Genomic DNA, 19,020 nt, shown 5'->3' with positions numbered 1-19,020 from the left:
GCTCCCCGACGGAAGGGATCACCCCAGCCCTGCAACCAACATGCTGCAAAAGGGAGGGGTTTCGGGATGCGTGGTCGGGCCAGGCCTGACAGCACCATTGGCCAATGGCCATCACAAGTAACGCCCCGTGGACAGAGAACCCAGCGCCGGTCCCAGTGTGCGGAGCAATAGCCGTGCTCCTCCTCAGCTCCACTGGGAGCTCCGGGGCCTGGACATGAAAACAAGAGCCAGGCCCTCCCCCATGCCAGGATCAAGCCCCTGGCTCTGCAAATGCCTCCTCAGAAGACAGCTGGGAGCCTCTCGGGCTCTCGCCAAGGGGCTCTGCAGTTCTTGGCCGTTCATTCAGCAGCAGGCAGGGACGCAGTGGCGCTGCTAGGACATGGTGCACGTGGCCTCGTCCAGCCCAAACCCGGAGCATCTGCAGCGCCGGCCCTGCCGCCAAGGGAGGAGGATGCTCCCATCTGGCAAACAGAGTCCTTCTTCCAGTCCTCACACGGGAGCCACGGGGCTGGTCTGCTATGGCAAGGTATCGCCCCAGTGCAGAGCGTGGCCAGCACCAGCGGCCATGGCCAAAGGCCCGTGGTGGCCAGGGATGGCCCTAGGCCGAGGGGTTGCATGGGGAAAGGCTTTTCTGTCCCAGGGGTCTGGGATTCTCTCACCCCGTGACCGCCCGGACTTTGTCTTTTCACCTCCAGCGTCTGAGCCTTGGTGAAACCTGGTGGCAGGGAGCGGCACAGGCCAAGTGCAGGCCGGGGCCTGGGCCTTGCCAATGTGCTGCCTTCCCTCTTCCTCCAACGGCCCTGGGGCGGGGGACAGGGCGACGGCATTTCTGGGGGGCTCCCCCTTTCGGAAACACGGGGCAGGCTGGTCCCCACCAATTCCTTAGGCCGCTGCCTCTCCCAGTGCCCTGCTGGCTGCCCGGGGGGGGGGGGGGGGGGGCGGCCTCTGAAGCTCTTCCCCGTCCAGGTGGGGGCGAGAGGCGCTGCCCCACCCCCGAGGCCCACAAAAGACTCAAGTTCATTCACAAGCCATTGGTGCCGATTGTCTTGGCGGGGCCAATAGCCGAGCAGGGCCATTCACATAGCGGCCCCCGGCCGAGGGCGGGGAGGACTCTCAGGCCCCGGGCTGGACGAGGCTCCGCAGCATGGAAGGGCGCTGCCCGGCTCCCCTGAGCCCCAACATGCGGAGCAGCCGCGGCCGCCTGGCCCTCGCCTATCGCCCCAGGGCGCCCTAGGCCTGCGCCCCAGCTCCGGGCCGCCAGCATGTTCAGCCAGGAGGGGCTGCCCGCCCCGTCCTTCGGCCTGGGCGCGGGGAGCCTGCAGGAGGCGGGCGGCCTGGCCCCGCAGCAGCCCCTCTTCCCCTTCCCAGCGCGCAAAGCGGAGTACGAGCCCGAGGCGGGGCCGGCCAAGGCCTGGGGCCCGTTCCCTGGCCCGGAGCCCTGCCCCCAGCCGGGCCCCGCGCTGCTGCCCAGCCGGCCGGCCCCGAAGGAAGAGCCGGGCCAGGAGACTGGGCGCAAAGGCGGCTCCCCCGACGCGCAATGCGCCCTGCTGCCCGCGGGCGCCTACTACGCGCCCCCCTGGAGCGGCGCGTTCTGGTCCCGGCAGAGCTTCCCGGGAGCCGGGCTCTGCCCCGGGGCCCACCCCGCCCTTTACCCCAGCGCCCCGCACCAGCCCCCCAGCGGCCTCTCCAGTCTGGGCAGCAGCGGCAGCTCCAGCGGGGCGGCCAGCGAGGGAGGCCAGTCCAGCGAGAGCGGGGACGAGGTAAGGACGGGCTGGCCCGTCGAGGCCCTGCCCGCTGGGCGGTTGCTCAAGGGACCCCCACTTCTCCGGCGGGAGGGGCGCCCGCATCTTCCTCCCTTCGCCTTTGCCGAGCACAGTTACACCTGGCCCAGGCCTGACTCCGCGGGGGGGACGGGACCCTCCTCTCCCCGGCTCCGCTGCAGCCCCAGAGGACGTGCCCCCGGATTGCTGCCCGTGGTCCTGCCCGGGTGTGGCGCTTTGGGGTCGGCGGGACGGCGCTGGGCTGCGGGGAGCCCCTCGGGGTGCACGGCTCTGACTGGGCGAGTGGAAGACCCGCAGAGACGCACCCGCCCCGGGGGCAGCAGGGACGAGGCAGCCAGGCGCCCCCGGACGAAAGCTCTTTGCATTGCGAGGGGGGTAAGTTGCAAACTGTTGGGCTCGGGGGGTGAGCTGCGTTCCCAGCCGCCCCGTGTGCGGGCCAGTGGCTCTCCGCTCCTCCAGCCTCCATTGCTGCCCCGCACGGCCCCCCCCTTCGCCTTTTCTTTTCCTTTGCCTCTGCCTAGTTCCCCCCCCGCCTCCAGGGAGCCCCCGTGCTCAGCCCCCGTGCTAAGTCTTTCCAGAGCAAGGCCGGGGGGGGGGGGGAACCAGAGTGGATCATCTGGTCTGCCCTGTGATGCCTGGGGAGAGGTTAGTGGGCACCAAGCAGAGATGCCCTCCCAGATTCCCCCCCCCCCCCCAGGCACATGCCTGCAGGGTTTGAGGCTGACCCTTAACCTGCCAGCCTCAGGGTTGGGTCCCCCTTTCTCCCACTCTGCATCTTCCCTGCCCCCTCCCCGTTCTCTGGGGCCCAGCCTGGTGACCGCAGCAGGGGAATGGTTCACAGTGGCCTACCCAGGTGGTGGGAACACCAGGAGTCAGCTGTGCCTGGCCATGCCCATCTCATGGGGTGGGGGTCCCGCTGGCAGGACGGGGAGGGGCTGCTGGCTGGGAGGCTCCACAGGGGTGTGCAGGCTGTTGCAGCAGGTGAGTTGCCGAAGAGGCGGTTTGGTGGCTGCAGGCGGCTTGGTGGCAGTCACCGGCGTGCCCTCCCGGCGTGCCCAGGCTCAGGGAGGAGGCAGAGTTCCTAAGCGTGGTGCTGCCCTGAGGCTCCCCACTGGCTGCGGGCCGCGCGTTCTGCCCCTTACTGCAGGGAGCCCAAGCCGGAAGGGGCAGCCCCACATGGCAGATAACTCGGTTAGCCCAGCACTGGGGCCCGTGGGCCGCTGGGATCCCGAGACCAGCACCGCTCCGTTTCTTCCCATGTTGGGGGGGGAGGGGGGCAGGAGGGCCCGACTTTGGCACTGTTCCAAACAGCTGCTTCTCCTGGGGCTCCCTCTGCTGGCTCTTGGAAACGTGTCCATCTGGGACGGCTTCTGCATCTGGCCGTTCTGCGGCCGCAAGCCCTCGGGTGCGAGTGCCGCCTGCTCTGCACGCTCTCATCAGCAAGAAGTGAGCAAGAAACCCAGGGACTCCCCTGGCCCGGCCTCCTTTGTGATGGACACAAATGGCAAAGGGTTTGGGTTCTGGTCATTGTACCCGACTCTCACTGGGCCGGCGGCTGTGACTGCATTGGGGAACGCACGCAGCGAGCTCTTCGGAGGCTGGGAGCTGACTGGCTGTCCCACCGCAGCGCCAGCTGGACAGACGGGTGGCTCTGAGAATCCGGGCGTGCGAACACCTGCCTGCGCATTTTGTGCGTGTCATTTTGGTGCAAACCGAGGGTGCTGCTCGTCTCAGCTTCTCCTGGCCTGGACCTTGTGTTGGGACTCGCCCTGGGCGACGCGGCTGAGCCTGGCTCGTGGTACCTCTGCACGGGGTAGAGGCTGACGCGAGGTGCAGGGAACTAGCCCCCTGATGCTTTCATTTCAGCAGCATGTAGCTCCCCGGGCAGTGCTGGATCCTGCCGGCTGGATGTGGGCAGGTGACTGGCCCCCTCCCTGCCAAAGTTCTGCTGCTCTCAGAGCTGGGTTGGAGCAGCCCAGCCCTCCCCCTGGGCTGCGAAGTCTGGAGGGGAAATTGCGAAGGGGGGCGGATCCCTGTTTGCTTTGTTGGGCAGCAGGGCCCAGATCTTCTCCTAAATGCCCCTGGAGCCGAGGGGAGGCTGAATGCCTGTGGCTGGCCCCCAGGCGGAACACAAGATCCCTTGTTGAATTTTAAGTGCAATCCAAGCTACCTCAAACCCAAATTCCCCTTCCCCACCTCCTCTGAGGCCCTGTCCATGCTCACTCCATCCCTTCTCCCTCCCTTTCACCAGGCTGAGATGCAGGAGGGGGTTCACGACTGGGGCAGGGTTTCAGGGTGTGGGCTTAGGGCTCCTAGGTGGCTCCTGGGTGGTGCTGCAGCGGGGCTGAGGCAGGCTCACCCCGTACCGCTCCCAAAGGCAGCCAGCAGATTCCATCCCCAGTCCCATTGTGCCCCCTCTCTCTGCTCTGGAGATCGGATACAGGGTGGGAGAGGGGGCATCTTGACATGGGCATCCCTCCTGTCCCTCCCCTGCCCTGCCCAGAACCCGCCGCTGCTGGAGGGTCCAGCTGGGAGCCTCTCTGGGGTGTGCTTAGATCTGAGCAGAGATCGGTGTCTCCTGCTGGCTTCCTGGGGGAAGAGACCCAGTGGCCAGGCACTTCCCAGCCTTCCCGAAAGGGGAGGAAAGGTGCACGGCTGGCGTAGATGGGCATTGCTCCATGGAGACTTCCTCCAGCCCGTGGGGATCTGCCCTCCTGCTGCCCCTCCAGCTGTGGGTATTGTGGTGCAGGAGAGGGGGTGCAGTGGGAATGGGTGTGGCGGGGGGGCGGCGTTCAGTCCTGCCTCTAGCGTTTATAAGGAACTGAACTTTTCAAGTGGCCCCAAGCTCGGACGTTACCAGCGCGATGCCGATGTTCTCCGGTCAGGGGGTTCTGGAACTCAGACTGGCTGCCCGGAGCCGGGCGCCGGAGCCAGGAAATGCCAAGCTGTGACTGACAAGCCCCCAACCATTGACCGTGAAGGACCTGGGCTGGCAGGCGCGTGGGGGGGCCGTAACTTGACTCACGCCCCATTGACTGCTGGGCCCAGAGTGAAGCAGGCGCTGGACTGTCGGCAGCGATTCTGTTCCTCCTAGAGATGTAACGGTGTGAACACGTCACCCACCCCCACTGCCTCTATCGGAGACGATTTCGGAGGTCACGTGTCTACCGAGATCAGCGCATTTTCACATCCCCGGTTGCTATTCCAGCCGTTCCTGGTGGTAGCGTAGAATCCGCATCCCTCCAGCAACGCGGCTTCCGTGCCGAGACAGGAGGCTGGTCTGGAATCTGAGCGACCAGCCGCGTCTGTGCCAGGCCTTACAGCGGGTCTCGTGCCGCTGAATGACCCCCCCCCCCCCCCCCCCCCCCCCAGCGGCAGGCGGTTGCTGTGTCAGACGCGCTCTCTGGCGCTGCCCCGTCCAGCCGTGTGAGTGCGGCGCTCGGGCCGGGCGGTTGTCGCTCCCCTGACTGACGTGTTTTGCCGACGGGCGTGCGGGTGCAGGCGCGAGGTTCAGCAGCTGCTGCACTGATGGCTCTGGGCGGCCTTGGCCGAGCGCGTCGGCGTGTCTGGCGCCGTGAGGTGCAGAGGCTGCCCGTGCCCAAGAGCGCGCCACCCAGCGCAGTAGGTACCTCCCCCCCCCACCCCCGGGAGAGGCTTTGTCTCATGGACGCAGCGCTGCGTGGGGCGGCAGATCAGTGGGTCTCCGTGTCCCTCGGGCGTGAGCCATGTCTTATGCGCGGGCCGTGTCGGCTGAGCCTCAGTTTCCCCCGTACTAAGCAGACTTCCCCGGCGCTGCGGGAGGGGTGAGACGTACGAGGCACATCCGTGGTGGGGGCCAAGTTAATGATGCCAACTGGTTGCGTCTTGCAGCTCGGGAGCAGCGTTCCGGCCCCTCCCGACAGGCCGAGGAGTTTGGGTCCCTAGAAGCCTAACGGGGGGATTTTCCAGAGACAAGGCCTGGTGTCTCCCTGCTCCCTGAGCCTTTCCCGACCCGGCCGGGGCCGTGGGTGGGGGAGTTTGTGGTGTCCACGAGGGAGGCCCGGGGCCTGTGTGGAGCGTTTCAAGGCTGAAACTCTTCAGGAAGGAAAAGCTGCCAGGTAAAGTCTGCAATTCCCCTGGCGATTAGGAAGCGTGGTGCCCAGACAGGCACAAACCAGCCCCTGTAGCCATTTAAGGCTGTCGCGTGGGAAGGGCGCAAAGAACGAGCAAGGCAGCACTAGCCACGGCACGTGGAAAATCAGACTTAAAACCCTGGCACTTGGAATCGCCCCCCCCCCCCCCCCCGGCTTGGGCAGGTCGCTTTGCCCCCCCCTTTGGAAAACTGCGCTTGTGCTGCCCTGCCCCCCATTGCAGCCCGAAGGCCTCGCCCGCCAGACCCCGTAGGCGGGAGGTTGGGGCTCGGCTTGTTTCTCGGGCAGCCAGGCAGAGGGAGGGTCCAGCCAGGCGCTGTGCCGGGAGGTAGAAAGGCAGAGCGCCGCCGGAGGGCCGCGCCCGCGTCTGGGGTCTCTTGGGTCCATGCCGGGCGGGCGTGGCTCCTGGGGCGGGTCGCTGCTGGAGGCTGGCGTGTCCACGTCACTGAGTCCTCGCGCCGCTCGCCGGGCTCCGTCTCTCCGGCCTCGGGTCTGCGCCCGCCCCGGTGAGCCTCAGTGCCCCCTCCCGCCGGGCTCCCAGCCCCCGCGGACACGGCCTCTGCCTCTCTTGCCAGGACGCCACCCCCACCTCCGAGGAGCTGGAGCAGTTTGCCAAAGACCTGAAGCACAAGCGCATCACACTGGGCTTCACCCAGGCCGACGTGGGGATGGCTCTGGGGACTCTGTATGGTGAGTGCGTCCCTCCCCACGCGCATCCGCTGCCTCTGGGGGAGGGGGGGGGTCTCAGTGCAGAACGGGAGAATGGGGGAGGGGCAGCCCCGGAATCCTGGGGGGGGGCAGCCCCGGGCCCCCCTTGGTGCTGTGCGGCTTCTTGCCCCATGGGGCGCTCAGAGCGGCTGGAGGGGTTTGGATGCTCCTTGCAGCGAGTCCTGAGTGAACGTGGGGCGACGCTGGGGGGACCCCGACCTGACACTATGTAGGGCTCTGCTGTCCCGGCTGCGGCCTCGCAAGAGGAGACGGGGTCCTGGGGAGGAAGCAGCATTCTCTGGAGCCGAGTGAGCAGCCCCTGGGCTCTGAGATCCAGCTGTTGAGGGGGAGACTCAAGCGCCCCCTGAGTCCCCAGGAAGGGAGGAGGCCCCCCCGTTAGGAGGGAAGGGAGCCATGGGGACGTGTGAGGTACATCTCCCACGTGGATGCTCCGGGGCCTGCGTGAATGGTGCGTCTCTCCCCAGGGAAGATGTTTAGCCAGACGACAATCTGCCGCTTCGAAGCCCTCCAGCTGAGCTTCAAGAACATGTGCAAGCTGAAGCCGCTGCTGCAGCGCTGGCTGAACGAGGCGGAGAACAGCGACGGCCTGCAGGAGGTAAGAGGGGCCAGGCTGGGGCTCGCTGCTGCTGAGCAAGGGGCATGTGACGCCCTCGTGGGCAGCTCTGGAACCGATGGCCTAGTCGCAGGCAAAGTCCTTCCTGGCCCTGGCTGTCGGCTGGGGCCATGTTGGGGGCTCGTGCCCCTTGGGAACGTTTTGTCCGTTCTGCGGTGGCTGTGGAGGAGCAGGACGTGTGGGGCTGCTCTCGAGAGCCCTGCTCTGTCCTGGGCTTTGCGGGTACCTTGGGGCGGTGAGTTCCGCAGGTTAGTTTCTCACTCGGCGGGGGACAGAGGGTGGTATTGTCTCATGCTGGTTTCAAATGTGCCGCCCAGCCCCTTGCTCGTGCGTTACGAGGCAGGGTAGGTAGCAGGGGGGTTACCCAGGTAACTGGGTAACCGTGTAACCGGCGAAAATTTCAGCGGTTCCACGCACCCGCAGTGCGGGGCGGCAGCCGGCTCCCTGGGAGGGGGTGGAGCCTGCATGTAGCTGTTCCCCGTAACCAGTAAGCCCGGGCGTATCGGCTGACTGTGTAACCGGTTCTCCTGCTACAACCCCAGCAGATAGAAAGGCCTGATCTTCCTGCTCTTGTCCATCTGCTGCCCCCTCACCTCTCTTACGAGCTGCCTTTTGAAAACCGAGACCCGGGGGGAGAGTCCCACCTGGACCCTCCCTGCACGCCAGGCGGAAGGGCCCGCGCTGGGCACGGGGGCTCTCAAAGCACTGGGGTTAACTGGGGGCTGGTGCCTCTGTTGGAGACTGCAGTATGGCTGCCTTCCCGGGCTCCGTCACGGGGCGGGGCGAGCAGGGGCAAGGCTGCATTCTGGGCCCACGCCGCAGCCCCACGGTAGCCGCCGAGTGCAAGGAGATATTGCAGCGTTTTGTGAGCAGCTCCCCACCACCGATTGCCCTGGTGCGGAATGAATTTTGCTACATGCACCAATATGGAGGCGATGTGCCACACGTCCTCTCCCTGTCGCACGTCATCTCCGTGTTGGTGCATGTAACAAAACTCATTCCGCACGTGGACATGACAAATTGGGGGGCCTACTGGTGGCAGGCGTGAAGACGCAGCCCTGGCTTTTCCTCGGGCATTGCGCCGTACTTGGCGGACTGGACGGGGTTTTGCTGTGCGGTCTCTTTCCGGGGGTGCGGTCTCCTGGGGAATTAATCAGAGCAGCTGGTTAAAAAGCGGAGAAGCCGGAATGGCGCCATGTGGCTCAGCGGCTGCGTAGCCACTGGCTCTTCCAGCTCCCCAGCCCAGAGCTCGGCCACCAAACGCAGCGGCCCCTCGGAGGATGCGACCGCCCCTTGCCGGTTGGTGCCCCTGCTCGTGGGTAGGCCCCAGGGGAGCCGTGGAAATCGGGCCCCTGAAGTTTAGTGTGGTTGAAGTCTGAGCGGCGTCGAGCGCCGTGGGGTCCGTGGCTCTGGGAGGGTGGTCGTAGCAGCTGCTGGAGGCAGGCCGGCCGTGCCCGTGTCGGGTGCATGTCTCTGGAAGGCAGGCGCCTGGGTCTCGGAGCCGTTGTGGGGAGGTACGTCTGCCCAGAAGAAACCAACGTGAGTCTCCGAGGCTGGTTTTGTCCAGCTCCTCCTCTCCAGACTGCGCTGGTCCAGCTGCCCACCCAGCTGCTGGTGCGAGCCCAAGTCGGCACCCCCAGCCTCTGAGCCAGGCTGCTGGGTGGTGGTTTGATGTGTTGCTCTGTAGAGGTCTGTCCCCAGCTGTCCGTGCTGTGAATTCCTGCTCCCTCACATGTTGTGAAGCGGGTGCAGCCGGGCGGGCTGCTCTGACAAGCACAACAAATCGGAATGGATGCAGAAAAATGTGGTCCCAGCTCAGCATCCCTCGTTCCTCTGTTCGGTGTCTCCCCGCCGCGTGACACGCAGCACCCAGCCTGTGGCTGCTTGCAGAGGCCTCTCCCCTCCGGACAGCCCTGCCTCGGAGGGTGGGGGTGGCTTTTCACCCACTTGCAGGGCCCGGGAGCAGCTCTCCGCCCTGGTGCTCTGCCAGCCGGGTGCACGTGACCCGAGGAGCCGGTGTCCCCAGGAGGGCCGGTCGCCACGTGCCACATGGCTCTTGCGGGTTTGTGTCTCGCTCTTGCGTTCCAGCTGTGCAATGCGGAGCAGGCCCTGGCCCAGGCCCGGAAGAGGAAGCGCAGAACCAGCATCGAGAACAACGTCAAGGGCACGCTGGAGAGCTTCTTCCGCAAGTGCGTGAAGCCCAGCCCCCAGCAGATCTCGCAGATCGCCGAGGATCTCAACCTGGACAAAGACGTAGGTGTGGCCGGAGCTCGCCGGGGGTGGGTGGAGCCGCAGGTTCGGAGCAGGGCCCTTCGGAGGGACCCGCCCGCCTGCCCTGCCGGCACCTCTGCAAGTCAGGTCGGGGCCGCTGGAAGTTTTTCCGTCCAAACTCCTTTTTAAGGAGAACGTTGGGTTTGTGGCTCCCGCGAGGATTCGCCGAACCGCCCGGCTCGCCGCAGCCTGGGGGTGGTAGTCAAGAAGCCGACCTTTCGTTTTGCCAGCCCGGCTGCGGTGCCTCGTGGGAACTGGAGTTTAGGTGCCGCGTCTCCCTGTTCTCCTTTGGGAGCGGGCTCTCCCAGCCAGACTACATCTCCCAGGATGCACAGCCTCCCACTTCGTGTGGGCTGTAGCGCGCAAGGGGGGCTGTCGCCCAGCCACGGAGCCCAGCCTAGCGAGTAGGATGGGGACGTGTGGCACCCAAATGACACTTCCCGTAACTCGGGCACCTGAAACTTGGGACCCCAAAAAATCAAATTTTCCTTTGGCACCTTGGTCAGAAACAATTTGCTTTGTGTTACCAACGTTTTCCACGTTCCTGTTCCCTCCTCCCCTACCCACGCCAGTTTTGGCGAGCTCTGATCCAGCCCTTTCGTGCCGAGGGCTGTGAGATTTTGCACGGAGCCGTCCAGCGCCAGCGGCTAGCCCACGCCCCGCCCCCCAGGGCAGGTGTGCTTCATGGATGCAGCGAGCGTGCACGTGGGCTCCCTTGGTAGCTCATTTCTCAGGTGGTACCCTCTGGTGGGAGTATCCCCCAGCCTGCCTGCATGGGGGGTGCAGCTGGGGAAGGAGCGGAGCGGTGTTGCAGGACAGCCTCGTTTGCGGTGGGGCCGTCCGAGTGCCAGGCGGCTCTGCAGAGATCAGCCTTCCTGCCCCTCCCGGCCGGTCCTGCTGAGCTGGGAGGAGGGGCAGGGCTCGGAGGGCGGAGGGAAGGCAGAAATCGGCCCACCAGACGAGAGCGCAAGGCTCCCTGGTGGGCTTGGTGCCGCTGGGCGCTTTGCTCCTCGCGGGAGGGGGGGCTGTGGGAGGCTGAACTGGCTCATCTCCCTTCTGTGCCTTCTCCCATCTCTGCCCAGGTGGTGCGGGTCTGGTTCTGCAACCGGCGCCAGAAGGGCAAGCGGCTGCTGCTGCCCTTCGAGGAGAGCGAGGGAGCCGCGTACGACATGGGCCAGGCCCTGGCACACCCGGCCCTGCCCGCCGCCATGAGTGCCCAGGCGTATGCCCCGGCGCCCCTGGCCTCGCCCCCTCCCATCTACCTGCCGGCTTTCCACAAGGGCGAGCTCTTCCCGCAAGCTTTGCAGCCGGCTGTCTCCATGGGGAATGGCAGCAACTGAGCCTGGCCACGGGGGGAGCTGGACGGAGGCGTCTCCCTGTCGGTGCTTGGCTGGCCCCCCGGAGAGAACAGCACCCCAGAGAGCCTGCGGCTGCTCCTAGACGCCTGACTCAGGGGCGGGGGGGCTGTGTGTGGTTTGGGGGAGCAGCAGCAAGCCAGGCCGAGGGCGCAGATCCCCCTGCGCCCTGGAGCGAAGCCCTGTCCGTCCTGCTGATGTGAATTGCTCCCACTGCCGGGAGCCGGCTTCTCCCGCTGGGGGGGAGATCCCCAGCTGACCTACCTGTCCTGCCCCTCCCCCGGGGGGCGGGGCCTCGTTCACCTGTAAACAGCATGTTCTATATTGTTAGTTGGGAGGAGGAGAAAAAAGCCTTTTTTAGCTTTAAACCCGTCCTGTGTCTGTGTCTCTCGCCGGCCCAGGCAGCCACGAGCCTAAGATGCTAGGTGCCCCTGGCGTGGGCCCTTCGGTCTCCTGGGCAGATGGCAGTGGAGGCTCAGCCGGGCACTGAGCCATGCTGGTCTCGACCCCTCGGCGTTTCCCACGGAGAGCAGGTTTCGCTGAACAGCTCCAGACTGGCAGCTCTGACGGCCGTTCCCCCGTGGGGCTCTGGGCCGGCCCAGTGGCCATGTGGCCAGGGGCTGATCAGCCCGGGCTGGCATGGCGGATGGGCGGGCCACCCTGCTGGAGACCAGCCAAGGGCCCCGAGGGTTTCCAAACGGCTGCCGTGAAGCCCGGCTCCAGGCATGCTCTGTGCTCCTAATTACCTGGTCGGAGCTGAGTTACTGCGTCTCTGCGGGAGGGGAGCACGTGGCACGGAAGGGCGAGACGGCCCCTCGCCGGGAGGGCTTAGAAATACTGGTGCCTCTCCCAGGCCCTGTGCCGGAAGGCTGGGATTTCCCCGGGCGGGAGGGTGACGAGCCCTGGGGGGGTTACCCCAGTAGGGAGGCACTGGTGGAAAACGCGGTTCTGTGTAGCGGCACCGAGCCATGCACACTGGGTGGTTCTCTCTAGACCTCTAGCACGGCGAGCACTTGCCCCGGGGACAGAGGGGCAGTGGAGGGCGCCCCTCTGGGAGCTCTGCCCCCAATAAGCACCACTCCTGGGAGGTGCCCGAAGGGCGCTCCCTGCTCAGAAGACGGGGCAGGTGCTCTGGCGAGCAGATGTGCTCTGCACCGGGTCCATGGGCAGCCAGGCTCGGCTTGGCTCCCCCTTGCGTCCATGCCTGGCTAGGCGGGTTGGGTGTCATTGCTGCTTGGCGGGCGATACGCAGACTAAGGACTTGGTCAGAGCAAGGGTCCGTCTCCTGCAGGGCCCGGGCTTCTGCGTGGCCAGTGCCAGGTGCATCGGGACGGAGCAGAGCGATGCAGTTATCAAGCGATTCCCCTGCTGCCGCCCGCACCTGGTTTCTTGCAAACAGGCTTCGGGCCACCCCAAGCCTGGGGCTGCATCTCTGACGCGGCTAAGATCCCCTGGGAGCGTGTCCAGTTCTTGTTGGAGTCCAGGCTCCGCAGGTCGACTCTGCGTCGTGTGATGAATAACGTGCGTTTTTAAACCTGCCGCCTCTGGTGCTGCTGGGACTTCCTTCCTCTCACCACGCCAGGATCTGGGGCCCTCTCCCACCCCCCCCCCGTCTTTTCTAAGCTGAATAGTGGAGCCCCAGAGGGGAGCTGTTCCCTACTGCGCCTAATCCTTGTCACCCTTCTCTCGACCTATTCCCCCGCCGGTGAGATGGGCTGACGAGAACTGGGCGGGCGTACCGTGGATTTATACAGCGGCGCGGTATTTACTGTCGTCCTATCTGACCCTTCTCACATGGCTCGGGCCACTGTGGTTTTTTTCTCTAGGCCAGGCTCTTTCTCTCCGCTGCTCGGCTGAGGAAGTGGGTTTTGCCTGTGAAAGCGCCTGATACTAGATATTTTGTTGGTCTCTAAGGTGCTACTGGACAGCCCTTTCCTAATGCTTGGGGGATTTTTTTTCTGACTGCTGCTGCAAATTCAGGGATGTTTTCAGAAGACTTTACAATGACTCCAAGATCTCTCCTGAGTGGTAGCAGCTAATTTAGGACGCCCCTCCCCCTCCTCCCCCCCTCCCTCCCCCATTGGTTGTATAATTGGGATTTTGTTTTACAATGTGAATTACTTTGCATTACTCAACATGGACTTTCTGCCATTTTGTCGCCTGGTCATCCAATTCTGTGAGGTCCCCTTGTAACTCTTTGCAGTTGGTCTTGGACCTAACTGGGAGCAAACTGCCACCTCTCCGTCTGCCCCTATTTGCAGATCATATGGGCAGGTCGAACAGCCCTGGTTGCAGGCAGGCGGTGGGCGGGGGGGGAGGGGAAGGAGCTTTATCTCTCTGCACTGCCAAGGCCTCCACTGACCAACTACCCTGTTTCCTGTCTTAACCAGTTACCCATTCCCGGGAGGGCTTCCCTCCCCACCATGACTGACTTTGCTTCAAAGCATTTGATGAGGGACCTTGTCAGAGGTTTGCTGAACGCAAGGGCCCTGTTCTCCCTGGATTCCCCTTGGCACCTGCTGCTTGTCTGCCTCACAGAAATTCTAGTCGATGCGCGAGGCCTCGTTTTCCGTTACAAAATATCGTCTGGTCACCTGGGCCGGCAGCTGCACTGACGCTTCGTCCACCAGCCTTCTGCCATGGCGTGTTCGAGTTCCCGCCAGTCGTGGGGGACCCGGGTCTTAGCCTGGTTTTATCAGCTTGTTCTAAACCCCCTCAACCCCTCACTTTGGGCCATGCCAGCTGCATGCCTGTCAGCCGGGGGTGCGGGGCAAGGGGGGTGCCGTCTGCTCCCTCCTGTGACGGCACGTTGGGGTCCCCCATCTCCTGCACCCCGAAATGGCACAAACAGACTGCACCAGCCGGTGGAATAGAGGAAGTTTATTGCCTCTCCAGGATACAGCATAGCACAGATGTAGTCTGGTCACAGAGCTGGGCTAGGATGCCTCAGGCCCCCTTGAGATGGGGGAGACTGGGCCCCTAAACTCCAGCCCCTTTCCCTAGGCTGTCTCCTCCATGCTCCCAGACAGCAACTAACTAACCCTCTTCCAGCCCTGCCCCCCAGCCAGGGCAGCCTCCACCTTCCTTTGTTCCTCTCCATGGGGGGTGTCTGGCCCTACTCGTTTGCATAGTGACTCATCCTGTTTTGCTGGGTCGTGGTACCCACGGCAGCCAGTGGGGGTTACCCCAGAGCCAGCAGCATAGAAACCAGCCAGGTACCCCCACTACGTCACACCTCCTACCGATGGTCCCTGTTCGCTCCCCTCACTCCTGTTCTCACCTTGCACTGAGATGCTGGCGCCGTCCCCGCGAGCCTGGCGTGTTCCTGCCCCGCGCAAGGTAGCGGCAGGTTATTTCAAGCTGCTTTCTGTAGGACTGACCCCTGCAGCACAGTAGCGGATTGGCGTGGGGGCGCACAGCAAATTCTCTGTACAGCACCTAGCTCCAGGAGGCCCAGCCAGGCACGTCTGCCCAGAACAGGGCCGCTGCTGTAGGAGGACGCTGGGTATGAACTCCCGGCCCTGTGGAACACGGGGGCGGGGGGGGGGGGAGAGAGGCGAGTCCCCGGGATGGAAGCGAACGGTTTGGTCTCAGTCCCCTGCTGCCCTGACTGCCAGCGACCAAGCGGGTCAGGGGCGTCCTCCCTGCCCTTAGTGGGTCCAATGAGTCACCTGGACGGATCAGAAACTGGCCCCCTTGGGAGGAGGAGACACGGCTCCAGGGCTGTCCGGGAGCCAGCGACATGGGCCTTCAGGGCAGCAAGAATCTGCAATGGGCACACGTCCTGGGGGCAGCTTGGGGCTAAGGGGGGCAGGAAACATTTCTCCTGGGCAAACTCCAGTGCAAGCCAGTGTCTCCCTCTTAGGAACCGTTCTCTTTGGGCACCTGCCTTGTGGTGGCACCTTCCCCCGTCCCGGGCTGGCCCCTGCTGCGCTGGGAGCTGTGTGCACCCAGCCAGACGGTCCCTGCCCCCGAGAGCTGACAGGCTCCCTTAGGACATGGGGCGGGGAGGGAACTGAGCAGGATCCAAGGACCTAGGTCCCTTCATGGCTGCCATGCAGCTTAACAGCAAAGCAAGCCCAAGAGGGCATGGGGGCAGGGCAGGGAAGAGCTGGAGGCAGGATGTGTTATGGGAACGGGCACCTGGGGTCAGGCTTGGAGCAGGCTGAGGAGGGGTGCCAGCCCCACACTGGTAGAGGAGGGGCTGTGGGGAGCCTGGGAGCTGCACTTGGAGGCTGTGGGGCTCCTGGAAAGGTCATGCCAAGGGTTTCCCCGCCACGGGCTGCAATGGTAAGTCTGGCTGTCTGCACCAGGCAGCCTCCGGTTCACGCAGAGGCGTCCGGGAAGCCCCGTGTCTTGCAGACGTCAGGTCGATCACAGTGCTCCCTTCTGGCCTCGTAACTGAGCCCCAAGAGTAATCTGTGATGACGCACGTCTCCCTTCGGGGAGTGCATCGCGTGGCTGCGGAGAGGTGCCCGGTTGTTTTGGTTTCCTGTTGTTGGCACTGGGAGCGCAGGGGGTGTTGGTGCTGGGTGGGTCTCGCTGTGAAATGCTTCTAACCACAGTTCAGCGAGGTGTCGTTCTGCACGGTCTCAGGCTTGCACTTCGGACGCTCCCCGGCTTCCTTTCAGCCCATCAGCACAGAGGTGTTAGTGATTGTGCAAGGCAGCAGCCTGTTCCCGGAGGCGAGAGCGTGACCCCCAGCTCCTGAGCAGAGCCCGCTGAGTCGGAGCCGTTCGACTGGCAGGAGGGTCTCGGGAGTTTGCAGCTGGCTTTGTGACCTGGGGAGAAGGGGAGGGGGCAGAGGGTGGGGACGGTGACCTGGGGAGGGAGGGAGGGGTTGGGGGAAGGGGCTGAGGTGCCAGAGGCAGGCTCTGGTCGACAGGTTCTTACCTAGGTGGCCTCCTGCCTGCCGTGGGTTGCTCCCTGCAGCTCTCCGCTCTGAGGGCTGGAGAGAGGGGGAGGCTTCACGCGCGGTCCTCGCCCCCAGCAAAATCTCTCCGCTCCCATTGGCTGGTTTCTGCAAAGCCTCCCAGGGCAGAGAGCAGAGAGCCCCAGGGAGCAGCCAGCTGCTTCAAGCAGGGGGCTGCTCTGTGATTGTGGGTCCCGGCAAAAAATACCTGTCCAAGTGGAACTGGACGGGGGCATTGGGGCAGTGGAACACAGACCTGAAATGCCGCCTGTGCAGCCTCCCCCCCCCCCATCCCAATGCCCGGTGTAATTGACACCCGGACGGCCCCAACGCCTGTCTGCACGGTGTATGTGTGGGGCGATGGTTGGAGAAGAGTGGTTTTGTTGCTGTCATTCAGCTAATAGTTTCTGACTGACTGGGAAGGGCTCTCCCAGTAAGCCAGTGAGTAAGGATCTAAGTCCCCCGGCTTTGCCTTGCTCTGGGCTAGCCTAGGCTTGATTAGACCTGCTGCCGCTGCACTGGCAAGGCTGGTCGGTGCTGACGGGAGGGGCGCTCCCCTTGGCATAGTAAATCCACCTGTGGGCGCAGCGGTGAGAGACGCCCCCTCCGGTGCTTCGGTCGGTGTTACCTACGTCACGGGGGGGCTTGTCAAACTAGGTCTGCAGCGGCTCAGGGGAGCCCTTTCTTCTTACGCAAGCCGGCTCTGTACGAAAGCGCCTGAGCGCGAGCCGGGGGCCGGGCAGGGGGCTGGCTCTTCTGGCTTCCCTGCTTGGTGAGAGACAGACCCCTTTGGTGACGGGGGTGCGGATGTTTACAAGCAAGTGGCTGATTCCTGCTGGTCCTGGCGCTGGGATGCCCAGGGGCTGTAACCCTGGAGACCCGGCCGGCCTTGCGGAGGGCGACAGGCCTGGAGTACGCTAATAATAGCAACCCACGGACGCCGCGGCCAGAAGGGACAGCGCGCTGATCTAGTCGGCCCCAGGTACCAGCCGGCGCCGGCCCTGACCGAGTTCCTAGAGCAGAGCTTTGTGAAGAGCATCCCGACCTGAGCCGCCAGTGCCGGACACCCCGCCTGTGCTCCGAAGGTCGGTGACCCTTATTAGTAACACTTATGGGGCAGGCGGTTGGGTTTTTATCCACAGGAACGTGCAGGCCTCCGTCAGCCTCCTGATGCCCCGACGACCCGGCCGGGGGCCGCTGGGTTGGGCAGCAGGGAACTGAGGCAGGGAGAGGCGCTGACTTCCCAAAGTGCCTCACCTGGCCCGCCCAGGCCCCATTGGCGTCCCCCGGACCCCCCACCAGTCTGCTGTCGTGGGGCCGGAAGCTGGAGCAGGCAGGCTGGGGGCTGAGCTGGGGCCACTCTGGCTGCCCAGTGCTGGGGCTGGCGGCTCAGCTGAGGGGGGTTGGGCCTTATTGGTCCAGGGGGCGGGCGGCGTCGCCCCAGCCTTCCCAGGCTGTGCTCGCTGCCTGGGTCTCCAGAGTCTGGGGCAGGCTAGAGCCACAGGAGTGAGGGCCAGTGGCCAGGTGGGGGGGGGCCGGGCAGGGGCCAGCGGCCAGGTGGGGGGGCCGGGCAGGGGCCAGTGGCCAGGTGGGGGGGGCTGGGCAGGGGCCAGCGGCCAGGTGGGGGGGGGCCGGGCAGGGGCCAGCGGTCACAGGTGTGGGGGGCCGGGCAGGGGCCAGCGGTCACAGGTGTGGGGGGCCGGGCGGGGTCAGCGGTCACAGGTGCGGGGGCCGGGCAGGGGCTAGCGGCCAGGTGGGGGGGCCGGGCAGGGGCCAGCGGTCACAGGTGTGGGGGGCCGGGCAGGGGCCAGCGGTCACAGGTGTGGGGGGCCGGGCAGGGGCCAGCGGTCACAGGTGTGGGGGGCCGGGCAGGGGCCAGCGGTCACAGGTGCGGGGGCCGGGCAGGGGCTAGCGGCCAGGTGGGGGGGGGGCCGGGCAGGGGCCAGCGGCCAGGTGGGGGGGGGGCCGGGCGGGGTCAGCGGTCACAGGTGCGGGGGCCGGGCAGGGGCCAGTGGCCAGGTGGGGGGGGGGCCGGGCAGGGGCCAGTGGCCAGGTGGGGGGGGGGGCCGGGCAGGGGCCAGTGGCCAGGTGGGGGGGGGGGCTGGGCAGGGGCCAGCGGCCAGGTGGGGGGGCCGGGCAGGGGCCAGCAGTGCCCACTGGGGGGGCTGGGCTCTGGTGGGCATGGAAGGGGCAAGGCGCGGGGGAACTTTCCTCCCGAAGCCAGGGGCTCCCCTGCCGCCCGTGGCCGGTGGCCTGTCCTGGCTGAGGCGTGGCAGGGCGGCTGAGTGCCAGCACACGGCACAAACAGGCTGACTGAGGTTGGCAGAGGAAGGGTGATTCACCCGGGTGCTGTCTGCAGGCAGGAGGGGGGCCGCCCCGCCCGAGGTGCAGAGGAGACGCTGCTGTTGCTAGGGAGAGGCGGCCGTGGGCTGGTGAGATGCTGTAACGTGCTCTCTCGGCAGGGCTGGGCTTGCCACAAACCGACCCACGTCCAGTGTTTCAGGGCCACGGCTCTCGCCGGCTCGGGGCCTGCCACGGCAGCGCACGGCCAGGCCCCTTTGAGAGGTCCTGAGCCCTGGGGACCCGCTTCCCGTGGGCGGCTTTAAAAATTGACCCCCTTGGCAAAGGCCTGCCCTGAGGAGCCGGGCGGGTTGTGAGCGCCACAGCACTCAGGGGCTGCGGCGTCCAGGCTGGCGCGGCTCCACCCAGGGCTCCGCGGCTCAAATTGGTGCTCTGCAGGGACCCGGGCAATCCCTGATGGCTCCCTGCGGCAGTCGGCTCATCCAGCATGGGCCCCGCCGAGCAAGGGCGGGCAGGGACTGCTCCTGAGGGGAGCGCGGATGCTGGGAGGGGAGCCGGGGGCCCAGGAGGAGAGCCGAGAGGGGAGCCGGGGGTGCAGGGGGCCCGGGAGGGGAGCCAGGGGTGCAGGAGGAGGGGGAGCAGGGAGCCCAGGAGGGGAGCCAGGGGTGCAGGGGAGGCAGGGGCACAGGGGCCAGGCAGGGGAGTCAAGAGGGGAGCCGGTGGTGCAGGGGACCCAGGAGGGGAACCAAGAGGGGAGCCGGGGGCCCAGGGGAGCTGGGGGGGGGAGCCGGGGGCGCAGGGGGCCCGGGAGGGGAGCCGGGGACCCAGGGGAGCTGGGGAAGGAGCCGGGGGCCGAGGGGAGCCGGGGGCCCAGGGGGCCGGGGGGGAGCCGGGGGCCCAGGGGAGCTGGGGGGGAAGCCGGGGGCGC

At 65.9% G+C, this 19,020-nt stretch overlaps 1 protein-coding gene across 1 annotated transcript; it reads left to right on the top strand.

Annotated features, from left to right (window-relative positions):
• The first annotated feature begins 1,039 nt into the window (after positions 1 to 1,039).
• On the top strand, positions 1,040 to 10,977 carry LOC102457876 (POU domain, class 5, transcription factor 3-like). The gene is made up of 5 exons (XM_075905823.1): positions 1,040 to 1,760; positions 6,487 to 6,601; positions 7,105 to 7,235; positions 9,342 to 9,506; positions 10,607 to 10,977. The coding sequence occupies exons 1-5, from the start codon at positions 1,263 to 1,265 to the stop codon at positions 10,862 to 10,864; spliced, it is 1,167 nt and encodes a 388-aa protein (XP_075761938.1). The 5' UTR covers positions 1,040 to 1,262; the 3' UTR covers positions 10,865 to 10,977.
• The last annotated feature ends 8,043 nt before the right edge of the window (positions 10,978 to 19,020 follow it).

The sequence above is a fragment of the Pelodiscus sinensis genome, chromosome 22, assembly GCF_049634645.1.
Source record: "Pelodiscus sinensis isolate JC-2024 chromosome 22, ASM4963464v1, whole genome shotgun sequence".
NCBI lineage: Eukaryota > Metazoa > Chordata > Testudines > Trionychidae > Pelodiscus > Pelodiscus sinensis.
This window is presented reverse-complemented; position numbering and strand designations above follow the sequence as displayed.